The sequence below is a fragment of the Saccopteryx bilineata genome, chromosome 7 (assembly GCF_036850765.1).
Source record: "Saccopteryx bilineata isolate mSacBil1 chromosome 7, mSacBil1_pri_phased_curated, whole genome shotgun sequence".
Lineage (NCBI taxonomy): Eukaryota > Metazoa > Chordata > Mammalia > Chiroptera > Emballonuridae > Saccopteryx > Saccopteryx bilineata.
The window spans coordinates 61,339,870-61,361,102 of NC_089496.1; the positions used below are offsets into that span (position 1 = coordinate 61,339,870).

A 21,233-nucleotide genomic window follows, 5' to 3' on the forward strand; every position below is an offset into this window, starting at 1 on the left:
GCTGCGCTTCCTGACTAAGCACCGTGATTCCACACGTGTAGGTGAAATTCTCCAGCTCAGTCCAAGGGCGCTGGGAGGGCAGACTGGCACCATGTCTCTTAGATGTAACTTCTGGTACTACAGCCCCAATCTGTAACCTCACAGGATCTGGTCTTTTTATTTATTTATTTATTTTTATTCATTTTAGAGAGGAGAGGGAGAGACAGAGAGAGAGAGAGACAGAGAGAGAGAAGGGGGGAGGAGCTGGAAGCATCGACTCCCATATGTGCCTTGACCAGGCAAGTCCAGGGTTTCGAACCGGCGACCTCAGCATTTCCAGGTCGACGCTTTTATCCACTGTGCCACCACAGGTAAGGCAGGATCTGGTCTTTACCTAAAGAATGGTCTACGGCCCAGGGTCGCAGGCTTGAGCAAGGGGTTGCTGACTTGGCTAGAGCCCTCCCAGTCAAGGCACATATAGAAAACAATCAATGAACAACTAAGGTGCCGCAATGAAGAATTGATGCTTCTCATCTCTCTCCCTTCCTGTCTGTCCGTCTGTCTCTCTCTCTCTCCTCTCTCTCTCTCTCTAAAAATAAAATAAAATAGAATGGTCTATAGAACAGAAGCTTAATAACTATAACATTCCAGAGCAGAGAGACAGCCCCCTCCCTCCGGCCAGTGTCACCGCTGCCCCGGTGGACAAGTTCGTACGTGACATCTCAGGTTACCTTTTCTCTCAGCAGACATCGATCGTGGATGGTCGACAGGTATCTATAGTGAATTTTAATCAACTGATCTAAATCCTTGGCTTCCTCGATTTGATGCTGAAATTCCAGCCCTGTGCTATGCAGGATCTTGGAAGAGAAAGGTGGAAAGTTTACTCAGATTTTTTCTTGGTGAAGAAGTGTGGCCACACAGCGACTCTCTACCAACCTCCCCGCGGCTCCCGAGACCCTTCCGTCAGCAATGACAGCCGCAAAGCTGTTAAGTGACTGTTCTTAAGGACTCGGCAGTCTTATCCTAGAATGACGGTGGGGCCCCATTTTGGGGCCCGCCACCTGCCCAGGGAATGAGTGCCTCATTGTGACTAACACTCAGGACCGTTTCTGGTGCGGAGGGACACGTGTATCACACGCAGAGTCCAGTCCTCCAGGAATATGGCCACAGGTCAGACAGCCAAACCCTCCCCACCTGCTTCAGGCCTTCGCTCAAACTGGTTCTAAGACATGTGACCCGCATCTACTTCATAATGACGTCCTTCTTGTTTCGAAAGGAGAGTACACACGTCACTGGGCTGCACGTCCCCCTATGGTGCGCCACGCTGGTCTGACAGATTCTGGCTGTTACTAAACACTGAAGCTGTTTCTCAGGGACGGCTGTCACCGCTGATCAGATTGAAAGGGCCATGCAGTGCATTTGGAAAGCAATTCCTAAATAGGGGCCCTAGCTGTGCCCATCCCAGGGGGACACGAGGGACAGCAGACTCCGGGTGCACGTGCGCTGATGCATCTAAAAGAACACCCTTCCCGTCCCACTGCCGCTCTGTTTTGCAATCAGAGCTGTGACCTGGGCTCCTTCCACACTGACAGTCTGTGAACACTGTGTGGGGGCTGCTCTGTGCTCCTGACTGTTACAGTACAAGGAACTCTCCATGAGCAGCTGGAGACAGGCCGACGGCAGGCACGAACCCTGGTCATGATGTAGTTGTGCAGGCTGTTCACAAAGTGCATGAGCTTCACCCGCAGCAGGAACATCCGGTGGATCGGCTGTCTCTCCGGTCTCCTCTGCGGGCCAGGCGGGGCGGCTGCATCCTGCTCGCGTGCAAGCCCCTCCTGAGCTTGTGGTTTTCCAGCTAGTTCTGGGGAAGGGTCAAAGAGCCGTAAGGGTGGGGTGGGCGCCGCTCAGAGCCAACCCCGGTGCCACTCGATGCGAACCTCTGCGTGCTGTGGGGACCCCCACCTTCAGTGTCTCTGGAAGGGGGAGCCCTGAAAAGTCCCCTATTCCCTGGTAACCGTTCCCTGAGTAACCGCTGTCATCCAAAATGGAAACACCGAGTCCCACAAACCTGCCATTAAAAACTTTCACATGACCTAAGATGAATCGTTATCCTGGCTAAATTCCTAATCAAGTTACTGTTTTTCAGGCTAACTGTACGCACGATATCCGGCCTTCCACTCAGGGACATTAGTGCTGATATCTGCAAAACTTCCGGTATAATTATTATACGTGTCGTTTTGGTGCTTGTGTGTACGGGAAGAATGACCAGACCACCACCAACCTCTCCTTTCCAGGACTAAAATCAAATTAGAAAACAAATCTCACCACCAAACAGCAGGACATCCAGACTATATTTTGCCCACTTGATTTGCAGTAAGAGAAGGAACACCTGATTGTAAATTTTCTGACATTCGAGACTGATGACAATGTCCACAGGCCATGGGACCTATTTGAAACAAGGATGGGAAGTGAGAGCAGGAAGTCACCCACGACCTGCACGTTTCATTCTAACGGAAAACAGCACCCATACATGGGGGGGGGGGGGTCAGCACTCACCTTGTAGCTCAGGGTCAGGCCGTCCAAGATGTGGACTGGGAGCTTCTTCTTGGCTGTGTCCACATTTTCAAAACATATGGACAGACTAGACAAAGAAACGCCACTTTCAGAGCGTGACAATATCACGCTCAGAGAAAAAGGCTCCTTACAAAAAAAACCATTATCACTTGAACATTTACTTTATTAGCATCATATTCCAAGAAAGACACTGTCTTTCATGAAAGGGGTACAAACATGCCAGTCAAGGCGTGTTTTCTGGTGTCTACTCCCACAATTCCTGGCAGCAGAAGATAAGCCGCAACAGTGCTGACCCTTGTGAGGTCCCTGAGACCCAGCACTCCCTCAGGCCCCTGGAGACCACCGTGAGGGAGGCCAGTGCAGCTGGCTGGAGAGCGAGCCCGCTGGGGCAGGGAGGGGCCTCCGTCCCGGCCAGCACTGACCACGGTCACGTGGGCGAGGCCGGCAGAGGCCGACAGCCGCATGGCCCCACTCTCATCCCCTTTTGCTCAGTGCACAGTGGACAAGGCAGCAAACCCAATGCCTCTTTCTTTTTTTTAGCAAGCAAGAGACAGGAAGGGAGAGAGATGAGAAGCTTCAACTCGTACTTGCATCATGTTCGCCGTTCACTGATTGCTTTCTCATATGTGCCTTGACCAGGGGGCTCCAGCCGAGCCAGTGACCCCTAGCTCAAGCCAGCAACCTTGGGCTCCCAGCCATTGACCTTGGGCTTCAAGCCAGTGACCTCTGGACTCAAGGCTGTGACCACGGGATTATTTTGATGAACCCAATCTCAAACCCAAGCCGGCAACCTCGGGGTTTCAAACCTGGGACTTCAGCGTCCCAGGTCGACCCTCTACCCACTGCGCCACCACCTGTCAGGGTGGCTTTCTAATCTGTAAAATAACATCAGCAGGATTCACAGGGTTAGTGTGAAGAGTAAATAGGGCACGATCCACGAGGCTACACAGAGGGGTTTGCAGCGTGGGGGTCATCGGATAACACGGAAAATAAAAGGCGCCCCCCACATTTTACCGCGCGCTGTCTTCAGGGTGGCGCTGCCCCACCGCCTCCTGGAGCTGCACGTTAAGGAAAGACACGTTCTGCCAGGTCTCCTTCTCTCTTATTTTATCGAAAATCGATGTATAGAAGTCATACATGGTGTCGCCACCTTCCATTAGGAAGAAGTTCCTCATGGCCTGCAAGTACTCCACCAACCTGACGGGAAAGGGAAGGGGCCACGTGAGACAGGGCTTCTCCCGCAGGAACGGGGCTGGGCGTGCGCCGCCCTCCTCAGTGGCGTGGGTCAGTGGTCTACCCCGACCGCCACCGGGAACACGGCTCTGAAACACCTGGTTCCTCGTTTAAAAAAAACAAAAACAATCTTTTTTAAAGAAATAAAAATGTCAGATCATGCAGGACTGCACCCCCCCGCCACGCCCCCTCACCTGTAATCTTTCTTCAGCGTCTGCATGAGGGTCCCGCAGCACGCCAGGTACTGCCTGTCGATGTGCGGATAGAGACACGACCTCAGCGTCAGCTCAAACGTCTGGCAGGTCACCGACTCCGAGGACCTGTCCACGCATATGTCTCCACCAGCAAACTTCTCGTGGAAGTCACTCTGCTCCAAGTACAACCTTGGACACACACAACATAAAGAGATCAATAAAGTCAAGAGTCTTCTTTTAAGAACAGCTTTCGTGAGAATGCTCTTACACTCAACCGCCGGGGTAGTGAATGAACTGTTAGTCTTCAATTTACCAACTAGCGCAGGCGGAGGGCATCTTTTCCCTCCAAGTAGATGTTGAGTGGACCAGCTGTTCAGAGTTACACCTGCCCCTCGAGGGTCACGTACTTTAGGTCTTTGCAGCCACCAGGGCCACTGGCAGTGAGTGACGGTCATCAGATAACGAGCCACACTGTGGGCACTAAGCTCCCACAAGCCTCGAAGGGCCAAGGCACATTTCATGCACACGTGGGTGTGTCCGGCGCCCATTCGGGACCCAGACTTTTCAGCACATCTTCTGTTTGAGAGCCAGCCCTGCTGTGGGCCAGGAGCATGTGCGAACCTGAGGACTTCCACAAACGACACGGAGGCCAAACGGGATGATGACACCGAACGTGGTACCGTCCTGCGCGCCGTCCGTGAGGCGGGACAGGCCACAGAGCCTCTGATTCTCCAGGCGGTTCGGCCCCTCCCAGCAGGAACGCGCAGCCGCGCCCCAGGGCACCTACGGTGCCCGCCCCACCCTCAGCGGGGCTGCAGGGCGTCCCACCTGGCGAAGTTGATGGCCAGCAGCGGGTCGTGGACGTCGTCCAGCTCCAGGTGCCTCTCGGCGATGGACTGCATCTTGACGAGGTTCTCCGTGGTGGCCTGCCGCTCGGGGCGGGGCTGCGCGGGGGCGTCCTCTCCGCGGCGAAGGCGGGACTGCACAGACTCCAGGAAGAGGGCGTACAGGCTCTTTCTTTCTGCATCTGGAACAGAGAGAAACCTGTCAGGCTACCTGAGATTACTTTTTTTATTTTATTTTGCTGATAAAGGAAGAATTTATCGGCCGTGCAGGAAGAAAGTCGGAGAAAAGGGGCCTTGGAGAGAGGTTCAGGGGTCAGCCTGGGACGAGCTAGTGCTGCCCACCACTCCCCTGGTAGCAGGCAGCACAGGACGCTTTGAGTTTAGAAGGGGAAGGAGGACGTTCCTGGGGCGAAGAAGAGAAGGAGGAGGAGAAAGAGGGCGAAGGTGCAGACAGGGTCTGGAAGGGGGAGCACCAGCTCACTTAGTATTAACCACGTTCTGGCAAATAATATTAAGTAATGCTCAAAAATACTATGCAATTTGATCCAAATATAGCCTGGTATTTTCCCCCTGGGCTATGAAGCTTTATTCCTATTTTCTTACCTTTATAACAGAGTGCCACTAAACATTTTTATATCTGCAAAGTTCATGGTGAAACACTATCTGACTTGTGGGCTCTGGCCAGTTGGCTCAGGGGTAGAGCATTGGCCCAGCATGTGGAAATCTCAGGTTCAATTCCTGGTCAGGACACAGGAGAAATGCCCACCTGCTTCTCCCACCTTCCCCCTCCCTTCTTTTCTCTCTCTCTTCCCCTCCCACAGCCATGGTTCCATTGGAGAGAGTTGGTCCTGGGCGCTGAGGATGGCTCCATGGCCTCCACCTCAGGCACTAAAAAATGGCTCCAGTTGCAATGCAGCAACGCTGCAGATAGGCAGAGCATTGCCCCTTGGTGGGCATGCTGGGTGGACCCTGGTCGGGCACATGCAGGAGTCTGTCTCTCTGCCTTCCCACTTCTCACTTCAGAAAAATACAAAAACAATCAACTGTAACCTAATTTTTCTTCTGAACAAAGTACTGCCCTAAGCAGGACACTTGAAAATCAAATTACCACACTACTGCACAACACTTTCATCATAACACGAACAGGATTCAATTTCACTGGAAAAGACACTTCCAACTGAGGCCCTAGACAGCTCCTGACATATTATTATTCAGTCAAAAGAGAAATATTCCAGGGTCTGGCTGGGAGGCTCTGCCAGTTAGAGCGCTGACCCGGAATGCCACGGTTCCATGGTTTGATACCTGGTTGGGGCACACACAGGAGCGACCAATGAACGCACCACTAAGTGACAAGACAAACGAATACTTCTCTCTCTCTCCAAAACAAACAAAAACCTACAAAATCATTACACATCATGGATGGCAGCAGTGAGGGGCACAGTCACACCGGGCTGGGGGCGGGATGACAGGAGTGAGGGGCACAGTCACACCGGGCTGGGGGCGGGACGACAGGAGTGAGGGGCACAGTCCCCCCGGGCTGGGGGCGGGACGACAGGAGTGAGGGGCACAGTCCCCCGGGCTGGGGGCGGGACGACAGGAGTGAGGGGCACAGTCCCCCCGGGCTGGGGGCGGGACGACAGGAGTGAGGGGCACAGTCCCCCCGGGCTGGGGGCGGGACGACAGGAGTGAGGGGCACAGTCCCCCCGGGCTGGGGGCGGGATGACAGGAGTGAGGGGCACAGTCCCCCGGGCTGGGGGCAGGGTGACAGCAGTGAGGGGCACAGTCCCCCCGGGCTGGGGGCGGGATGACAGGAGTGAGGAGCACAGTTCCCCCCCCCCCGGGGCTGGGGGCAGGATGACAGGAGTGAGGGGCACAGTCCCCCCGGGCTGGGGGCGGGATGACAGGAGTGAGGGGCACAGTCCCCCGGGCTGGGGGTGGGGTGACAGGAGTGAGGGGCACAGTCCCCCGGGCTGGGGGTGGGGTGACAGGAGTGAGGGGCACAGTCCCCCGGGCTGGGGGCAGGGATGACAGGAGTGAGGGGCACAGTCCCCCGGGCTGGGGGCGGGATGACAGGAGTGAGGGGCACGGTCCCCCCGGGCTGGGGGCGGGGCACCAGGAGAGCACTCACCTCGGGCCGTGGCCTGGCCGGCGGAGCTGTCCCTCACCTGCAGGTTCTTGAGCAGCTGCATGGACTTGCCAGCCATGATGATCTGCTTCAGGACGGGCCGCAGGAAGGACACCATGGTGTGCTGCCGGCTGGGGGGCCCCTGGTCGCTGCCGGAGCTGGCGCTCGCATTGTCGCTCATCTTCTCCTCGTTCTCCGTCTTCTCGGAGACGCTGTACAGGGTGTAGGTTGCGTACCAGAAGTCTCTGTGATTCACCGGGACGTTTTTGTTCCTGTGGAGAGGTAGAAGGGTCTTTACGGGTTCATTTCCCCTTCGAGACACCTGAGTATCCGTTCTAGCTTAGCCACGTGACCCAGACATCCCCAAAAGCAGTGACGTCAGTTATCGCTAAAACAAAGCAGTGTCCGTGCAGAACAGGGCAGATTTTTATGTGACTTTGGTTTAATATGGAAACATCGAGAAATACTCTGAATGGAGGGGGTGAAATCTAGCTAAGTAGACAGGTTCCAGAATTTGGAATTAAACACAATGTGATTCGTTTGTTCATCTCCTGTGGGAGTGATCTCCAGACTTCCAAATCCGTCTTTTCCACAAAGATTCTGTTTCTTTGAGAGGACAGAGAGACAGACTCCCACATGAGCCCAGACTGGGATCCACCCAGCAAGCCTTCTACCCATCCAAAGCCACTGCTGATAACCAAGCTATTTTTAGCACCTGAGGTGGAGGTCCACAGAGCCATCCTCAGCACCCAGGGCCAACTTGCTCTAACCAATTGACCCATGGCTGTGGGAGGTGAAGAGAGAGAAAAAGGGGAGGGGGAGAGATAGAGACAGATGGTTGCTTCTCCTGTCTGCCCTGACCAGGAATCAAACCTGGGATACCCACACACTGGCCCGACACTCTACCACTGAGCAAACCGGCCAGGGCTCCACGAAGATTGGTTTTTTGTTTTTTTTTTTAAATATGGAACGCTTCACGAATTTGTGTGTCATGCTTGCGCAGGGGCCATGCTAATCTTCTGTGTATCGCTCCAACCTCAGTGTATGTGCTGCCGAAGCGAGCACTCCACGAAGATTCTTAACTGGCCTGTTTCTGATGATGAAACAGACTCCTACACAGAGCAGCAACCTCCCACAGAGCTGCAATATACAGTTCTATGTCACAGATTTTATGATTGCATTTCAGAAAAATCAATTCACTGAAGGGTAAAAAAATAAAAAAAGAGTAGCTAATCTGGAGAAATAAATACACTAGAGGCCTCTTCTGTAACATTTTCATACTTCTGTCTTCACTGGTGATTAATGTCGAAATGACCAGAGCCATCGGTGATCACCTGAATTCATTTTAGTGGAAGCACTGTGTATTAATTCCAGACCAGCTCTTCAGCCACACAAAAAAAACACACTGCCATTCAAAAGTGACATTTGCAAACGAAAAGCTGTGAACTGACATAAAACTGGGGAAAGAATGTTCCGGGGCCGGGCCCTAATGCCGTCCACAGCAGGACTTGCTGCCGGTGACCACACCGCCCGGGAGCCGCACTGCCCTCCCTCGGCTGTACCTGCCGCGGAGGACCACGCGCAGCTCTCCGGCCAGAGCAACGGCAGGTCCAGGTCGAGCACCCACGAGCCCCTGGGGTGCGCGCCCACAGCGGGACTTGCTGCCGGTCACCACACCGCCCGGGAGCCGCACTGCCCTCCCTCGGCTGCACCTGCCGCGGAGGACCACGCGCAGCTCTCCGGCCAGAGCAACGGCAGGTCGAGCGCCCACGAGCCCCTGGGGTGCGCGCCCACAGCGGGACTTGCTGCCGGTCACCACACCGCCCGGGAGCCGCACTGCCCTCCCTCGGCTGCACCTGCCGCGGAGGACCACGCGCAGCTCTCCGACCAGAGCAACGGCAGGTCGAGCGCCCACGAGCCCCTGGGGTGCGCGCCCACAGCGGGACTTGCTGCCGGTCACCACACCGCCCGGGAGCCGCACTGCCCTCCCTCGGCTGCACCTGCCGCGGAGGACCACGCGCAGCTCTCCGACCAGAGCAACGGCAGGTCGAGCGCCCACGAGCCCCTGGGGTGCGCGCCCACAGCGGGACTTGCTGCCGGTCACCACACCGCCCGGGAGCCGCACTGCCCTCCCTCGGCTGCACCTGCCGCGGAGGACCACGCGCAGCTCTCCGGCCAGAGCAACGGCAGGTCGAGCGCCCACGAGCCCCTGGGGTGCGTGCCGCCGCAGTCACCTCTGGATGATGAACTCCCGGGCGCGGTCGCACAGGTGGCCGTGCACGATCCACTCGTCCACCGTCTGCAGGTAGGGCCGCACCGTCTCCACCCAGAGGGAGAAGAGCAAGGAGACCTGTGGAGACAGCGTGCACAGCGAGCTCAGAGCACCCCCTCTCTGTGTGGATGGGGCCAGAGCCTTTTCTTATTTAATGTTTATTGTACTGCTTTTAGAGAGAGGAGATGGAGACAGGAACATCAATCTGTTCCTGTATGTGCCCCAACCGGGAATTGAACCAACAACCTCAGTGCTTCGCAACAACCATGCTCTCACCAACTGAGCCATCTGGCCAAGGCACGGCGTGCCTTCTTTTTGTTTTTGTTTTTGTATTTTTTCCAAGTGAGAAGTGGGGAGGTAGTCAGACTCCTGCATGTGCCCAACTGGAATCCACCTGGCATGCCCCCCAGGAGGCGATGCTCTGCCCATCTGGGGCGGTGCTCTGTTGTGGCCAGAGCCATTCTAGCCCCTGAGGCAGAGGCCATGGAGCCGTCCCCAGCACCCGGGGCCAACTTTGCTCCAATGGAGCCTTGGCTGCGGGAGGGGAAGAGAAAGAGAGAGAAAGGAGAGGAGGAAGGGTGGAGAAACAGATGGGTGCTTCTCCTGTGTGTCCTGGCCGGGAATTGAACCTGGGACTTCCACACACCAGGCCAACGCTCTACCACTGAGCCAACCAGCCAGGGCTATGACATGCTTTTTAAAACGGGGCCAGAGGTCCGTCTTTCTGAATCAAAGTGAAAAATTAAACATCCAAAACATATGTTCTAAGATCCTCAGGGAAAAACTCACCTACCTGTGGGAAGAGCATGCTGCCTGCGGTCCACACTGGGCCCCTCATGAGAGTGAGTGACAGCTGCCAGGGACAATGGGGACATGGTTTTCCCATCTATGTGGTGCACTTAGCAAGATGCTCAGTAAGAATGAGAAAATGCTCTCCTGCCATACTCCCGGCAGGGAAAAACAGCATGGCCAAAAGGAATTGGCCTCCTTCATACTGAACCACAGGACCAGAATGGCGAGCAGACAAAGGGACATCAGAAAAAAGTAGAAAATGTCCCTAAAATACACACCCAAACCAACCTGCAGCTTTCTAGTTCTAGTCTCTAGTGAGAGCTATATTCATTCACTCATTTTTAATGATTGATTTTAGAGAGACAGAGAAAACAAGGGAGAGCGAGGGGAGAGAGAGAACCATTCCTTTACTGTTCTACTTAGCTGTGCATTCACTGGTTGCTTCCCGCATGTGCCCTGACTGGGGAATCAAACCCACAACCTTGGCCTATCAGGACAAAGCTCTAACCAACAGAGCTACCCGCCTTGGGCTGTTTTAATTGTGGTTAAAAAGAAAAATAAGTAACATAAAATATACTATCAATCATTTTATAGCGTACAAGTCAATAGAGTTACGTACATTCGCACTGTTGTGAAGACAGATCTCTTCAGAATGTTTTTCATGCTCAAAACTGCAACTCTGGGCCCTGGCAGGTTGGCTCAGTGGTAGAGCATCGGCCTGACGTGCAGGAGTCCCAGGTTCGATTCCCGGCCAGGGCACACAGGAGAAGCGCCCATCTGCTTCTCCACCCCTTCCCCTCTCCTTCCTCTCTGTCTCTCTCTTCCCCTCCCGCAGCCAAGGCTCCATTGGAGCAAAGTTGGCCCGGGCGCTGGGAATGGCTCTATGGCCTCTGCCTCAGGCGCTAGAATGGCTCTGGTTGCAACAGAGCAACGCCCCAGATGGGCAGAGCATCGCCCCCTGGTGGGCATGCCGGTGGATCCCGGTCAGGCGCATGCAGGAGTCTGTCTGAGTGCCTCCCCATTTCCAGCTTCAGAAAAATACAAAAAAAAAAAAAAAAAGAATGTTTTATATTTTTAACATTATTTTTTTTATTAAAGATTTGTCTGCAAGCCAGATGCAGCCATCAAAAGAGTCACATCTGGCTCGTGAGCCATAGGTTCCCAACCCCTGCTCTATCCACTGCACCACTGCCTGGTCAGGCAGGACAAGATTTCTTTAAAAAAAAAAAAAAGCCTGACCAGGCGGTGGTGCAGTGGCTAGAGCATTGGACTGGGATGTGGAGGACCCAGGTTTGAGACTCCGAGGTCGCCAAATTGAGCGCGGGCTCATCTGGTTTGAGCAAGGCTCACCAGCTTGAGTCGAAGGTCGCTGGCTCGAGCAAGGGGTCACTTGGTCTGCTGTGGCCCCCTGGTCAAGGCACATATGAGAAAGCAATCAATGAACAACTAAGGAGCCGCACAAAGAATTGATGCTTCTCATCTCTCTCCCTTCCTGTCTGTCCCTATCTGTCCCTCTCTCTGAGACTCTCTGTCTCTGCCACAAAAATAAATAAATAAAATTCTTACCATTCTTTCTAAAGAAAAAAAAAAAAAAAAACAAAGAAAAATAACTGCAACCCTGCCCCATTCCACAGCTCTCCTCCCACCGTCCCTGGCATCTCCACTCTGCTCCCTGCCTCTACGCCTCTCACTGTTGTAGATGCCTCGTCTCATAGACTTGCATTTTTATTTAAGAAAGCGTTGCCACAAATATCTATGGGAGTCAGCAAAGTATTTTTCTTGCTGTGCTTTTATGTTTTGCTTTGACCTTCGCCTCATCCTTCACATAAGCCCCGTTTTCACAGAGAGCTAGGACAGCTGTCCAGCACCCCTCCAGCTAGGAAGGCCAGAGCCACCCACGTTAGACGGGACCAGGGGCCACATACGGTCTGCTCAGAGGCTTCTCCAACATCGTCGTACTCGAGGATGGCCTTGTACAGGGTGTTGAGCAGGTGGGACGCCCGCACGACGTTCCGCGTGTCTGGTGGGACCTCCGCGATCCCGGTGCTGAAGACTTTGTGCAGCACTTTCAGCTGAGCCAGCCGCGGCGACAGCTTGTCCACCACGATGGCCAGCGTTACGGTGGCATCTACAAACACCAAGGAGTCAGATGCATTAGCCGGGAGCATCACATCCAGAAGTGGTCACGGAGAACCAACAGGAGGACGCTGGGCTTGCACCACTGGGTACCCCAAGGGGCTCACTTTCCCAGAGAGAGAAAAACACAACTCGGCAGGAAAGTAATGTATGAAGGAACTAACAGAGAGGGAAGCACAAAAGCACTTCTCAGACACACAGACACTAGACCTCACTTGCAACAAAAGAATTAAAATGACAAATTCCCAGACTGCACTGGGGCTACTGTTTTAGGGAACGGGGGGACGGGGAGGGGTCACTGACTCTACAGGGGTGAGAAAGGCACAGCTCTGAGTCCTGAAGGTGGCGGTGGCTATGTGAAGCGACCCAGAGGACAAAATGTCACTGAACGGCACACAGATATTACGACCCTCTCCAACCGGACAGCAGGTACCAGCAGACCTGGCGGGACCCACGTCAAGTCTGCAGACTACTCATTGCAGCGGGCCACGTCAACGTCCTCATTCTGACTAACAGACTGCAGATGCATAAGGTGTTACCCCTGTGGGAGGCAGGCAGTGAGAACACAGGACTCGGCACTACGCCGGGCAGGAGTTGTAGACAAAAGTTCAGGAGGAAGAGCCTAACCAGGTGGTGGCACAACTGAGAAAGAGTCGACCTGGGGACTGAGGATCCAGGTTCAAAACCTCCAGGTCGCTGGCTGGAGTGCAGGCTCACCAGCTTGAACACAGGATCCTCAGCTTGAGCGTGGGATCATAGACATGACCCCGTGGTCACTGGCTTGAGCCCAAAAGTCACTGGCTTGAAGGCCAAGGCTGCTGGCTTGAGCAAGGGGTCACTGGCGTGGGTGGAGGCCCAGAGTCAAGGAACATATGAGAAAAAAATCAATGAACAACTACTGTGATACAACTACGAGCTGATGCTCTTCGTTTCTCTCCCCTCCTGTCTGTCCTGTCTGTCCCTCTCTCTCTCAAAAATGTAAAACATTCAGGAGGAAGAAACCAACGCTGCAGACAGCTTTAACCCGTCTCCTGGGTAAACATCAGAAAGTCTGCTCACACACAGCTGGTCAGGAGGAAGAAACCAACGCTGCAGACAGCTTTAACCCGTCTCCTGGGTAAACATCAGAAAGTCTGCTCACACACAGCTGGTCAGGAGGAAGAAACCAACGCTGCAGACAGCTTTAACCCGTCTCCTGGGTGAAGACCAGAAAGGCTGCTCACACACAGTTGGTCAGGAGGAAGAAACCAGCGCTGGAGACAGCTTTAACCCGTCTCCTGGGTGAAGACCAGAAAGGCTGCTCACACCCAGTTGGCAAGCATGTGGAAAAACAGGTGTTCCAATACACTGCCTGCACGAGTGGGAGGTTCCATCAGTAGCTCCTGAACAGTGTGGCGGGGCCTCTCAAATTCAAGCACGCTGTCACAACGCCCTCCGCCCAGCACTGCCAGTCAAAGGACGTGTGCCACAGGTAACCTGTGGCGCACGGGGAAGTGGTTACGGCGACAGCAACCTTGGCAATGGCAGATCAGACACAAACTCACATCCACCAGAAAGGAACTGGTCTGTGACGCATCCACGCAACAGAACACTCGGCTTGTTGCCCATGAGGCTCTTCCTGCACTTACAAGTTTTGGAGACCCCTCCAAAACTTCAAGGAGAAAAACGATTCAAAGGGGGCTGTTAACAGACTTCTCGGTATGCCCATGTGAACATGCACCGGTTGCATGAGCCTCACCTATTTCTGGGAGGGTGCACAGGAGACCTATGACACAGCTGCCCCTCTGGGGACAGGAACTGAGTATCTGCCTGCAGCAGAGGAGCTGGAAGAAAACTTGTCGCCACCTATCATTACTGTTTGGATTTTTTTTCTTTAAGCAAGAGGGTCAGACAAGGATAAACACACAGGAACAGGGGAAAATGAGAAGCATCAACTCATAGTTATAGCACCTTAATTGTTCATTGATTACTTTCTTATGGGTGCCTTGATGTCAGGGGTGGGGGAACTACAGTCTAGCCCAGGGGTCTCAAACTCAACTCAGCATGTGGGCCGTAGAGCAAGATCACAGCCATTCGGCAAATACAAGTAGGCCCCTAGGCTTACTTAATTTTATCCAAAATATTTTGAACTTCGTGGATTAGTCTGCGGGCAGCGAGTTTGAGACCCCTGGTCTAGCCAGTGACCCCTTCCTCAAGCCAACTACCATGAGGTCATGTCTATGATCCCACGCTCAAACCAGTGATCTCGCGGTTTCAAACCTGGGCCCTCAGCGCCCCAGGCCAACACTCTATCCACTGTGCCACTGCCTGGTCAGGCTATTTGGATTTTTAAAGATATGACTGGCTCATGATAGAAATTTAAAATAATTTCAAAAACATGAATGGATTCATGACCATGACTCCTTTGCCATGTCACTGTCAAACCTCCTATTAACTCATCACTCGCGTGGCACCCCGAGAATGAGCTAGGTGTCCGCAAGCCCCGGGGCAGAACACAGAAATACCGTTACTGATGACACACTTCTCGATCTCGGCTAGCTCTTCCTTGAACGTGATGAAGTACTTGTACAGGGCCCACATGAAGGCTTGGTACGTGCGGAAGGGGGCTTCCGTCAGCTTCTTCAGGGCGGAGCCGTTCCCAGGCGGCGCGTCCTGGGAGCTGTGGCCCATGACGTCATCAATGAACTCCTGGAGCCGGAACACCACCTGGCCGTACGCTGCGACCTGCTCCAACACGGACCGCAGACAGCTCTGTGGTCAGGGAGATGGACAGTCAGCACTGCCAACTATTAGAAGTCAGTCTTTGCAAGTATTCAAACTCATCCCCCGCCACAGTAAAGTATTTCTTTTAAAATTCATTTTTTCTTTTTATTAATCTTCTGTCTCCTCAGGGAAACACAGCACTGTTGAGGGTCTGTTACATCCCATGGAGACCTGCAGTCTTAAACCCAGCGTAACGAGCTCCTGGTTTTGGTCCCAGAAGGGCTCTTTGAAATGACCTACCATGACTGTTTTGAACAGTAGACAAGTTAGAACACAGATACTTAGTTTTGGATTCAAATGGCAGTGTGAGCATTAACTTCGACAGAATACAAAATTTCGGTGCATACATTGTAAAAAACACATTTTAGGTAAATGTGCCACGGGAAAAGAATAAAAGTCGATATACAGAATGACAGACAACAATAAGGAAACACAAATTAACACTAAAACATGAACATCACAAACGGTACTGAAGAATTCTAAGCCCTGTGAAGACGCACAATGTAATTTTGCCTTTTCGATCTTAAATATATCTAGCAGTTAGTTTTAACACTGGAAAACATTCTACAGTTACATACACACGGTTTACAGAAATCTGACTATTTAATTTATCTAAAATAAACACAGATAACTTACATGTGTCAAATGGGTCACTATGATGTTGTTTCTCACCGTCACCTTCCCATCGATCAATTGAAATATGAAGAGCTTTTTGACCCCAGAAAGTAACCTGAAATGAAATAAGAAATATAAGTGTACTTTAAGTCTAGAAAAATGTCATGCCAGTAATGATTAAGAAATTTTAATAAAAGACTCAGAATTGGGGGTAGGGGGTGGAGGGAGGCAACAAAGTGGTCAGATCATTCGAAAACAGAAGACATTAATCGTTTTGGTGGGGAGTGAGTGGAGGGAAGATAGTAAGGCAGACTCCCACATGTGCCCCAACCATGATCCACTTGGCAACCCCATCTGGGGCCGATGCTTGAGTAATGAGCTATTTTTAGCACCTGAGGTTGATGAGCTCAAACGGAGCCATCCTCAGGACCCAGGGCCACGCTTGAACCAATCAAGCCACTGGCTGCAGGAGGGGAAGAGGGAAAGAAGGGGGGGGGGAGAAGCAGATGGTAACTTCTCCTGTCTGCCCTTACTAGGGATTAAACCCGGGACATTAATACACCAGACCAACACTCTATCCCGAGCCACCAGCCAGGGCCTAATCTTTTCATCTGATTACCTTAACTCTCAACGTATTTCAGTATCATCTTAAAGAGGAGTTCAAAACAGTGTTGTCAAAGCACTGCCTCACATACGAGGTGGCCCAAGCAGATCTTCCCGGTTTTTTGGGTTTTTTTTTTTTATTAATTTTTAGAGGAGAGAGAGAGAGAGAGAAGGGGGAGGGAGGAGCAGGAAGCATCAACTCCCGTATGTATCTTGACCAGGCAAGCCCAGGTTTTGAACCGGCGACCTCAGCGTTTCCAGGTCGACGCTTTATCCACTGCGCCACCACAGGTCAGGCTGATCTTCCTGTTTTTAAGAAGGTCAACATTACATTTTCTGGCAGAGAGGACCAGAACCTGGAGATCTCAGTAGGGGTGGCTATGTATTTTCATTTTTTTTTTTTTTAACAGAGACAGAGAGAGAGTCAGAGAAAGGGATAGACAGGGACAGACAGACAGGAACGGAGAGAGATGAGAAGCATCAATCATTAGTTTTTCATTGCGCATTGCGATACCTTAGTTGTTCATTGATTGCTTTCTCATATGTGCCTTTACAACGGGCCTTCAGCAGACCGAGTAACCCCTTGCTTGAGACAGCGACCTTGGGTCCAAGTTGGTGAGCTTTTGCTCAAACCAGATGAGCCCATGTTCAAGCTGGCGACCTCGGGATCTCGAACCTGGGTCCTCGGCATCCCTGTCCGACGCTCTATCACTGCGCCACTGCCTGGTCAGACCGCATTTTCATTTTTGCATGAACACAATCTAATTGTCTCGTATCCTGGTCCCCTGGTATGGGGGACCTTTCACCAATATCGTCTGCCTATGATGAGCAGCAAGCAGCAAACCAGGAACCCTGCTTTGAACTCAGATATTAAAAAAAAGTGATGGCTGCCCTGGCCAGGTGGCCCAGTAGGTAAAGCGTCATTGCAGTGCATTAAGGTTGAGGGTTCAATCCCCAGGTTAGAGCATATACGAGAAGCAATCAGTGAGTACAAAGGTAAATGGAACAACTAAGCAGAACAATGAATTGATGCATCTCTCTCTCTCAATCAGTGGAAAAATTAAGAAAAAAGATGATGGCTGAATCTGATTAAATCATATCATTAAGTAAATATGCCAAATTCTCCATTTCCACAGTTGAATATGAAGTTTGGGCTTCCTGAGTCCCCCGGGGGCAAGTTCAAGAGCCCACTGCTGACTGCTTAGGGTTCATACCTGTGGGCCTGTTTCTAGTTTGCATGTGAACCCCCTCAACACTTCTCTTTCAAACACAAACACGCTGGACTCTCACTAATCAAGTCTCCGGACCAGGAATCGGGGTGACAGGACTCACCACAGGGTCTCCCGAATCACCTGGGTCTCCGTGACAGCGACCCTGTCCTCCGGAACGAACAGCGGGTCGCTGCTGTACAGGTGCTGGTCCCTGGGGAAGGCAAAGGGCACACACGGATGAGAAGGTTCCTCGCTTGGTAAGAGGACTTCCCAGAGAACGCATGCAAGTGAACGGGCATGTCACCGGGAGTCTGTAAGCAAATGAACATGGCAGAGTTTCTCAATGCCTTCCCCCTGCGTTTTCACGAACTGACTAACATACTCTCACCAAAGCCCTTTCGGGGCAAGTCCCATTGTTATATTTATTGCTGATTTAGGCTAATGTTTAAAAGATGTATCTTTTTTTTTTTTTTTTTTGGTCAAAACGGTAATGGTATTTTTTTTTTTTTTATTCATTTTAGAAAGGAGAGGGAGAGACAGAGAGAGAGAGAGAGAGGAGAGACAGAGAGAGAGAAGGGGGGGAGGAGCTGGAAGCATCAACTCCCATATGTGCCTTGACCAGGCAAGCCCAGGGTTTTGAACCGGCGACCTCAGCATTTCCAGGTCGACGCTTTATCCACTGCGCCACCACAGGTCAGGCACAACGGTAATGGTATTTTTATAGTAAGTTCATTCTCACCCAGCTCCCACAATGCAACAGTGCCCGGTTGGAAGGCAGTAGAATTAATGCCTCTGTCCCTCCCCCACCCAAGTGAGGTCAGTCACTCAGCCTCTGTCTGGACTCCAGTGGAGAAGGAGCCCTGTTTGGGGGCAGCACAAGGGTCCTGGGAAAGCCAGAGGGAGCCCCTCGGCCAGGAGTGCCCCATCCCACCAGCACCAGCTCCCACTCGGCACACGTGGGCACGTTTAGCAGGGAAAGAGGCACTCACAGGCCACCGGGGATATTAGAGGAGGCAGGTTGCCTTCTATATTTTCACTGTTCCAAGTCCACCCGAGACCCAAACTGGACGCCCACCGGAGGTTCAGCTCCTGCGGTCCCCCCCGAAGCGCCTTCCTCTAGTGACGCGTGACATGAAGACAGGAGTGTCTTACCAGACAGCCGCTAGGTTGGAGTGCAGATGCAAGCTGTGAGGAAGCCGCGGGCACCGGGCGGTCCAGTACTGACGGACCACATGCTGCTCCAGCCAGCTCCGGGCGTCCGGCGCGTCCGCTAGGGGAAAGCCAGTGCGATGCTGACGTGATGACGTCACAGCAAACACCTGACTGACTCTGCCACCATCTCTGAGCTGACGACCCCACTTATATATTCAATAGGAAAAGGCTCGTTAAAAGAGCAGCTACCTGAAAGCCCAGATCAAAAACTGGAAGGTAAGGAAAGTGAAAAGAAAAACAAAGTTGTCAGGATGCTAAAATCAGCTTTAACGACTTTGTGTCCTCTTGGTCAAGTTCAAGGACAGCGCACAGCGGCTGGTCATAGACCCCAGTACCTGGGGTTGTGTTGTGGCAGTGTGACCATGGGAAAACCACTAGACCGGACCTTTGTTTCCTCAGTTACAAAATGAGATATAGGATTAGAGGACCTAATCCAGTGGTTCTCAACCTTTCTAATGCTGTGACCCCGCAATACAGTTCCTCATGTTGCGGTGACCCCAAACCAAAAAATAATTTTGGTGGCTACTTCATAACTGTAATTTTGCTACAGTTATGATTCGGAATGTATTCTCATTACTTTAGGCGCCCCCTGTGTTTTGGTCGTTCGACCCCCGCCGGGGTCGCGACCCACAGGTTGAGAACCGCTGAGCTAATCTATAAGGTTGCTTCCAGCTCTTCCTAGAGGCTAGGAATTCACAGCCTTTCTCTGAAAACTGAAAAAGCAGACATCCAACCTGAATGTTAAATGGGATAGATCTTTTCCTGCTAATTACTCACTTCAACAAAGGCAATGCTTCTCCAGTAAAAAAATAAGTGAAGATGCCCTGGCTGGTTGGCTCAGTGGTAGAGCAGCAGCCTGGCATGTGGATGTCCTAGGTTTGATTTCTGGTCAGGGCACACAGGAGCAGTGCCCATCTGCTTCTCTACCCCTCCCCTTTCTCGCTTTTCTCTCTCTCTCTCTCTCCCTTTCTCTTTTCCCCTCCCACAGCTATGGCTCAATTAGAGTGAGTTGGCCCTGGGCACTGAGGATGGCTCCATGGCCTCTGCCTCAGGTGCTAAGAAGACCCCTAGTGGGCTTGCCAGGTAGATCCCAGTCAGGGCGCATGTGGGAGTCTTTCTGCCTCCCCCCCTCTCACTGAATAAAGAAAAAATAAAAAGGAAAATCTCATTTAAAAAATAAATAAACAAAGACATTTAGGAGCAACCAAGTTCTCAGAGCTACAAGAAAAGAACAGAATTGCTCTCTAAGTCCCATGCGGACATTAATTCTTGTAGTGCAATTTCTCAGGCGACCAGAGAAGAAAGATCATGTGACTTATAAAAGCTCTGTTTTATGAGGACGGCAGAGCTTACCACAAATATCTTAAATGATGGGGAGCTGACTCTCAAGGCCTGCCTGTCCTCCTAGAGCCCAGACGGGGAGCTGACTCTCAAAGCCTGCCTGTCCTCCTGGAGCCCAGACGGGGAGCTGACTCTCAAAGCCTGCCTGTCCTCCTAGAGCCCAGACAGGGAGCTGATTCTCAAAGCCTGCCCGTCCTCCTAGAACCCAGACGGGGAGCTGACTCTCAAAGCCTGCCTGTCCTCCTAGAGCCCAGACAGGGAGCTGATTCTCAAAGCCTGCCCGTCCTCCTGGAGCCCAGACGGGGAGCTGACTCTCAAAGCCTGCCCGTCCTCCTGGAGCCCAGACGGGGAGCTGACTCTCAAGGCCTGCCTGTCCTCCTAGAGCCCAGACGGGGAGCTGACTCTCAAAGCCTGCCTGTCCTCCTGGAGCCCAGACGGGGAGCTGACTCTCAAAGCCTGCCTGTCCTCCTAGAGCCCAGACAGGGAGCTGATTCTCAAAGCCTGCCCGTCCTCCTAGAACCCAGACGGGGAGCTGACTCTCAAAGCCTGCCTGTCCTCCTAGAGCCCAGACGGGGAGCTGACTCTCAAAGCCTGCCTGTCCTCCTGGAGCCCAGACGGGGAGCTGACTCTCAAGGCCTGCCTGTCCTCCTAGAGCCCAGACGGGGAGCTGACTCTCAAGGCCTGCCTGTCCTCCTGGAGCCCAGACGGGGAGCTGACTCTCAAAGCCTGCCCGTCCTCCTAGAACCCAGACGGGGAGCTGACTCTCAAAGCCTGCCCGTCCTCCTAGAGCCCAGACGGGGAGCTGACTCTCAAGGCCTGCCCGTCCTCCTAGAACCCAGACGGGGAGCTGACTCTCAAAGCCTGCCCGTCCTCCTGGAGCCCAGACGGGGAGCTGACTCTCAAGGCCTGCCTGTCCTCCTAGAGCCCAGACAGGGAGCTGATTCTCAAAGCCTGCTGTCCTCCTGGAGCCCAGACGGGGAGCTGACTCTCAAAGCCTGCCTGTCCTCCTAGAGCCCAGACGGGGAGCTGATTCTCAAAGCCTGCCCGTCCTCCTAGAACCAAGACAGGGAGCTGACTCTCAAAGCCTGCCCGTCCTCCTAGAGCCCAGACGGGGAGCTGACTCTCAAGGCCTGCCTGTCCTCCTAGAGCCCAGACAGGGAGCTGATTCTCAAAGCCTGCCTGTCCTCCTGGAGCCCAGATGGGGAGCTGACTCTCAAAGCCTGCCTGTCCTCCTGGAGCCCAGACGGGGAGCTGACTCTCAAGGCCTGCCTGTCCTCCTGGAGCCCAGACGGGGAGCTGACTCTCAAAGCCTGCCCGTCCTCCTGGAGCCCAGACGGG

General features: G+C 52.9%; 1 protein-coding gene and 1 non-coding gene across 2 annotated transcripts in view; both read right to left on the bottom strand.

Moving 5' to 3' along the window:
• The window catches only part of TUBGCP5 (tubulin gamma complex component 5), a 42,031-nt gene that overhangs the window by 13,199 nt on the left and 7,599 nt on the right, over positions 1-21,233 (bottom strand). The window contains exons 7-20 of the mRNA XM_066238804.1: positions 18,495-18,612; positions 17,464-17,553; positions 15,550-15,643; positions 14,655-14,901; positions 11,940-12,142; positions 9,185-9,300; positions 6,954-7,222; positions 4,809-5,007; positions 3,981-4,169; positions 3,568-3,750; positions 2,536-2,620; positions 2,305-2,425; positions 1,671-1,840; positions 711-836 (exon numbers count right to left, since the gene is read on the bottom strand). Coding sequence (XP_066094901.1) covers positions 711-836; positions 1,671-1,840; positions 2,305-2,425; positions 2,536-2,620; positions 3,568-3,750; positions 3,981-4,169; positions 4,809-5,007; positions 6,954-7,222; positions 9,185-9,300; positions 11,940-12,142; positions 14,655-14,901; positions 15,550-15,643; positions 17,464-17,553; positions 18,495-18,612 — 2,210 coding nt within the window. The remainder of the gene's footprint in view (positions 1-710; positions 837-1,670; positions 1,841-2,304; positions 2,426-2,535; positions 2,621-3,567; positions 3,751-3,980; positions 4,170-4,808; positions 5,008-6,953; positions 7,223-9,184; positions 9,301-11,939; positions 12,143-14,654; positions 14,902-15,549; positions 15,644-17,463; positions 17,554-18,494; positions 18,613-21,233) is intronic.
• LOC136311332 (U6 spliceosomal RNA) lies at positions 7,909-8,015 on the bottom strand. Its single transcript, XR_010726734.1, has one exon. It is a non-coding gene; the product is annotated as a U6 spliceosomal RNA (small nuclear RNA).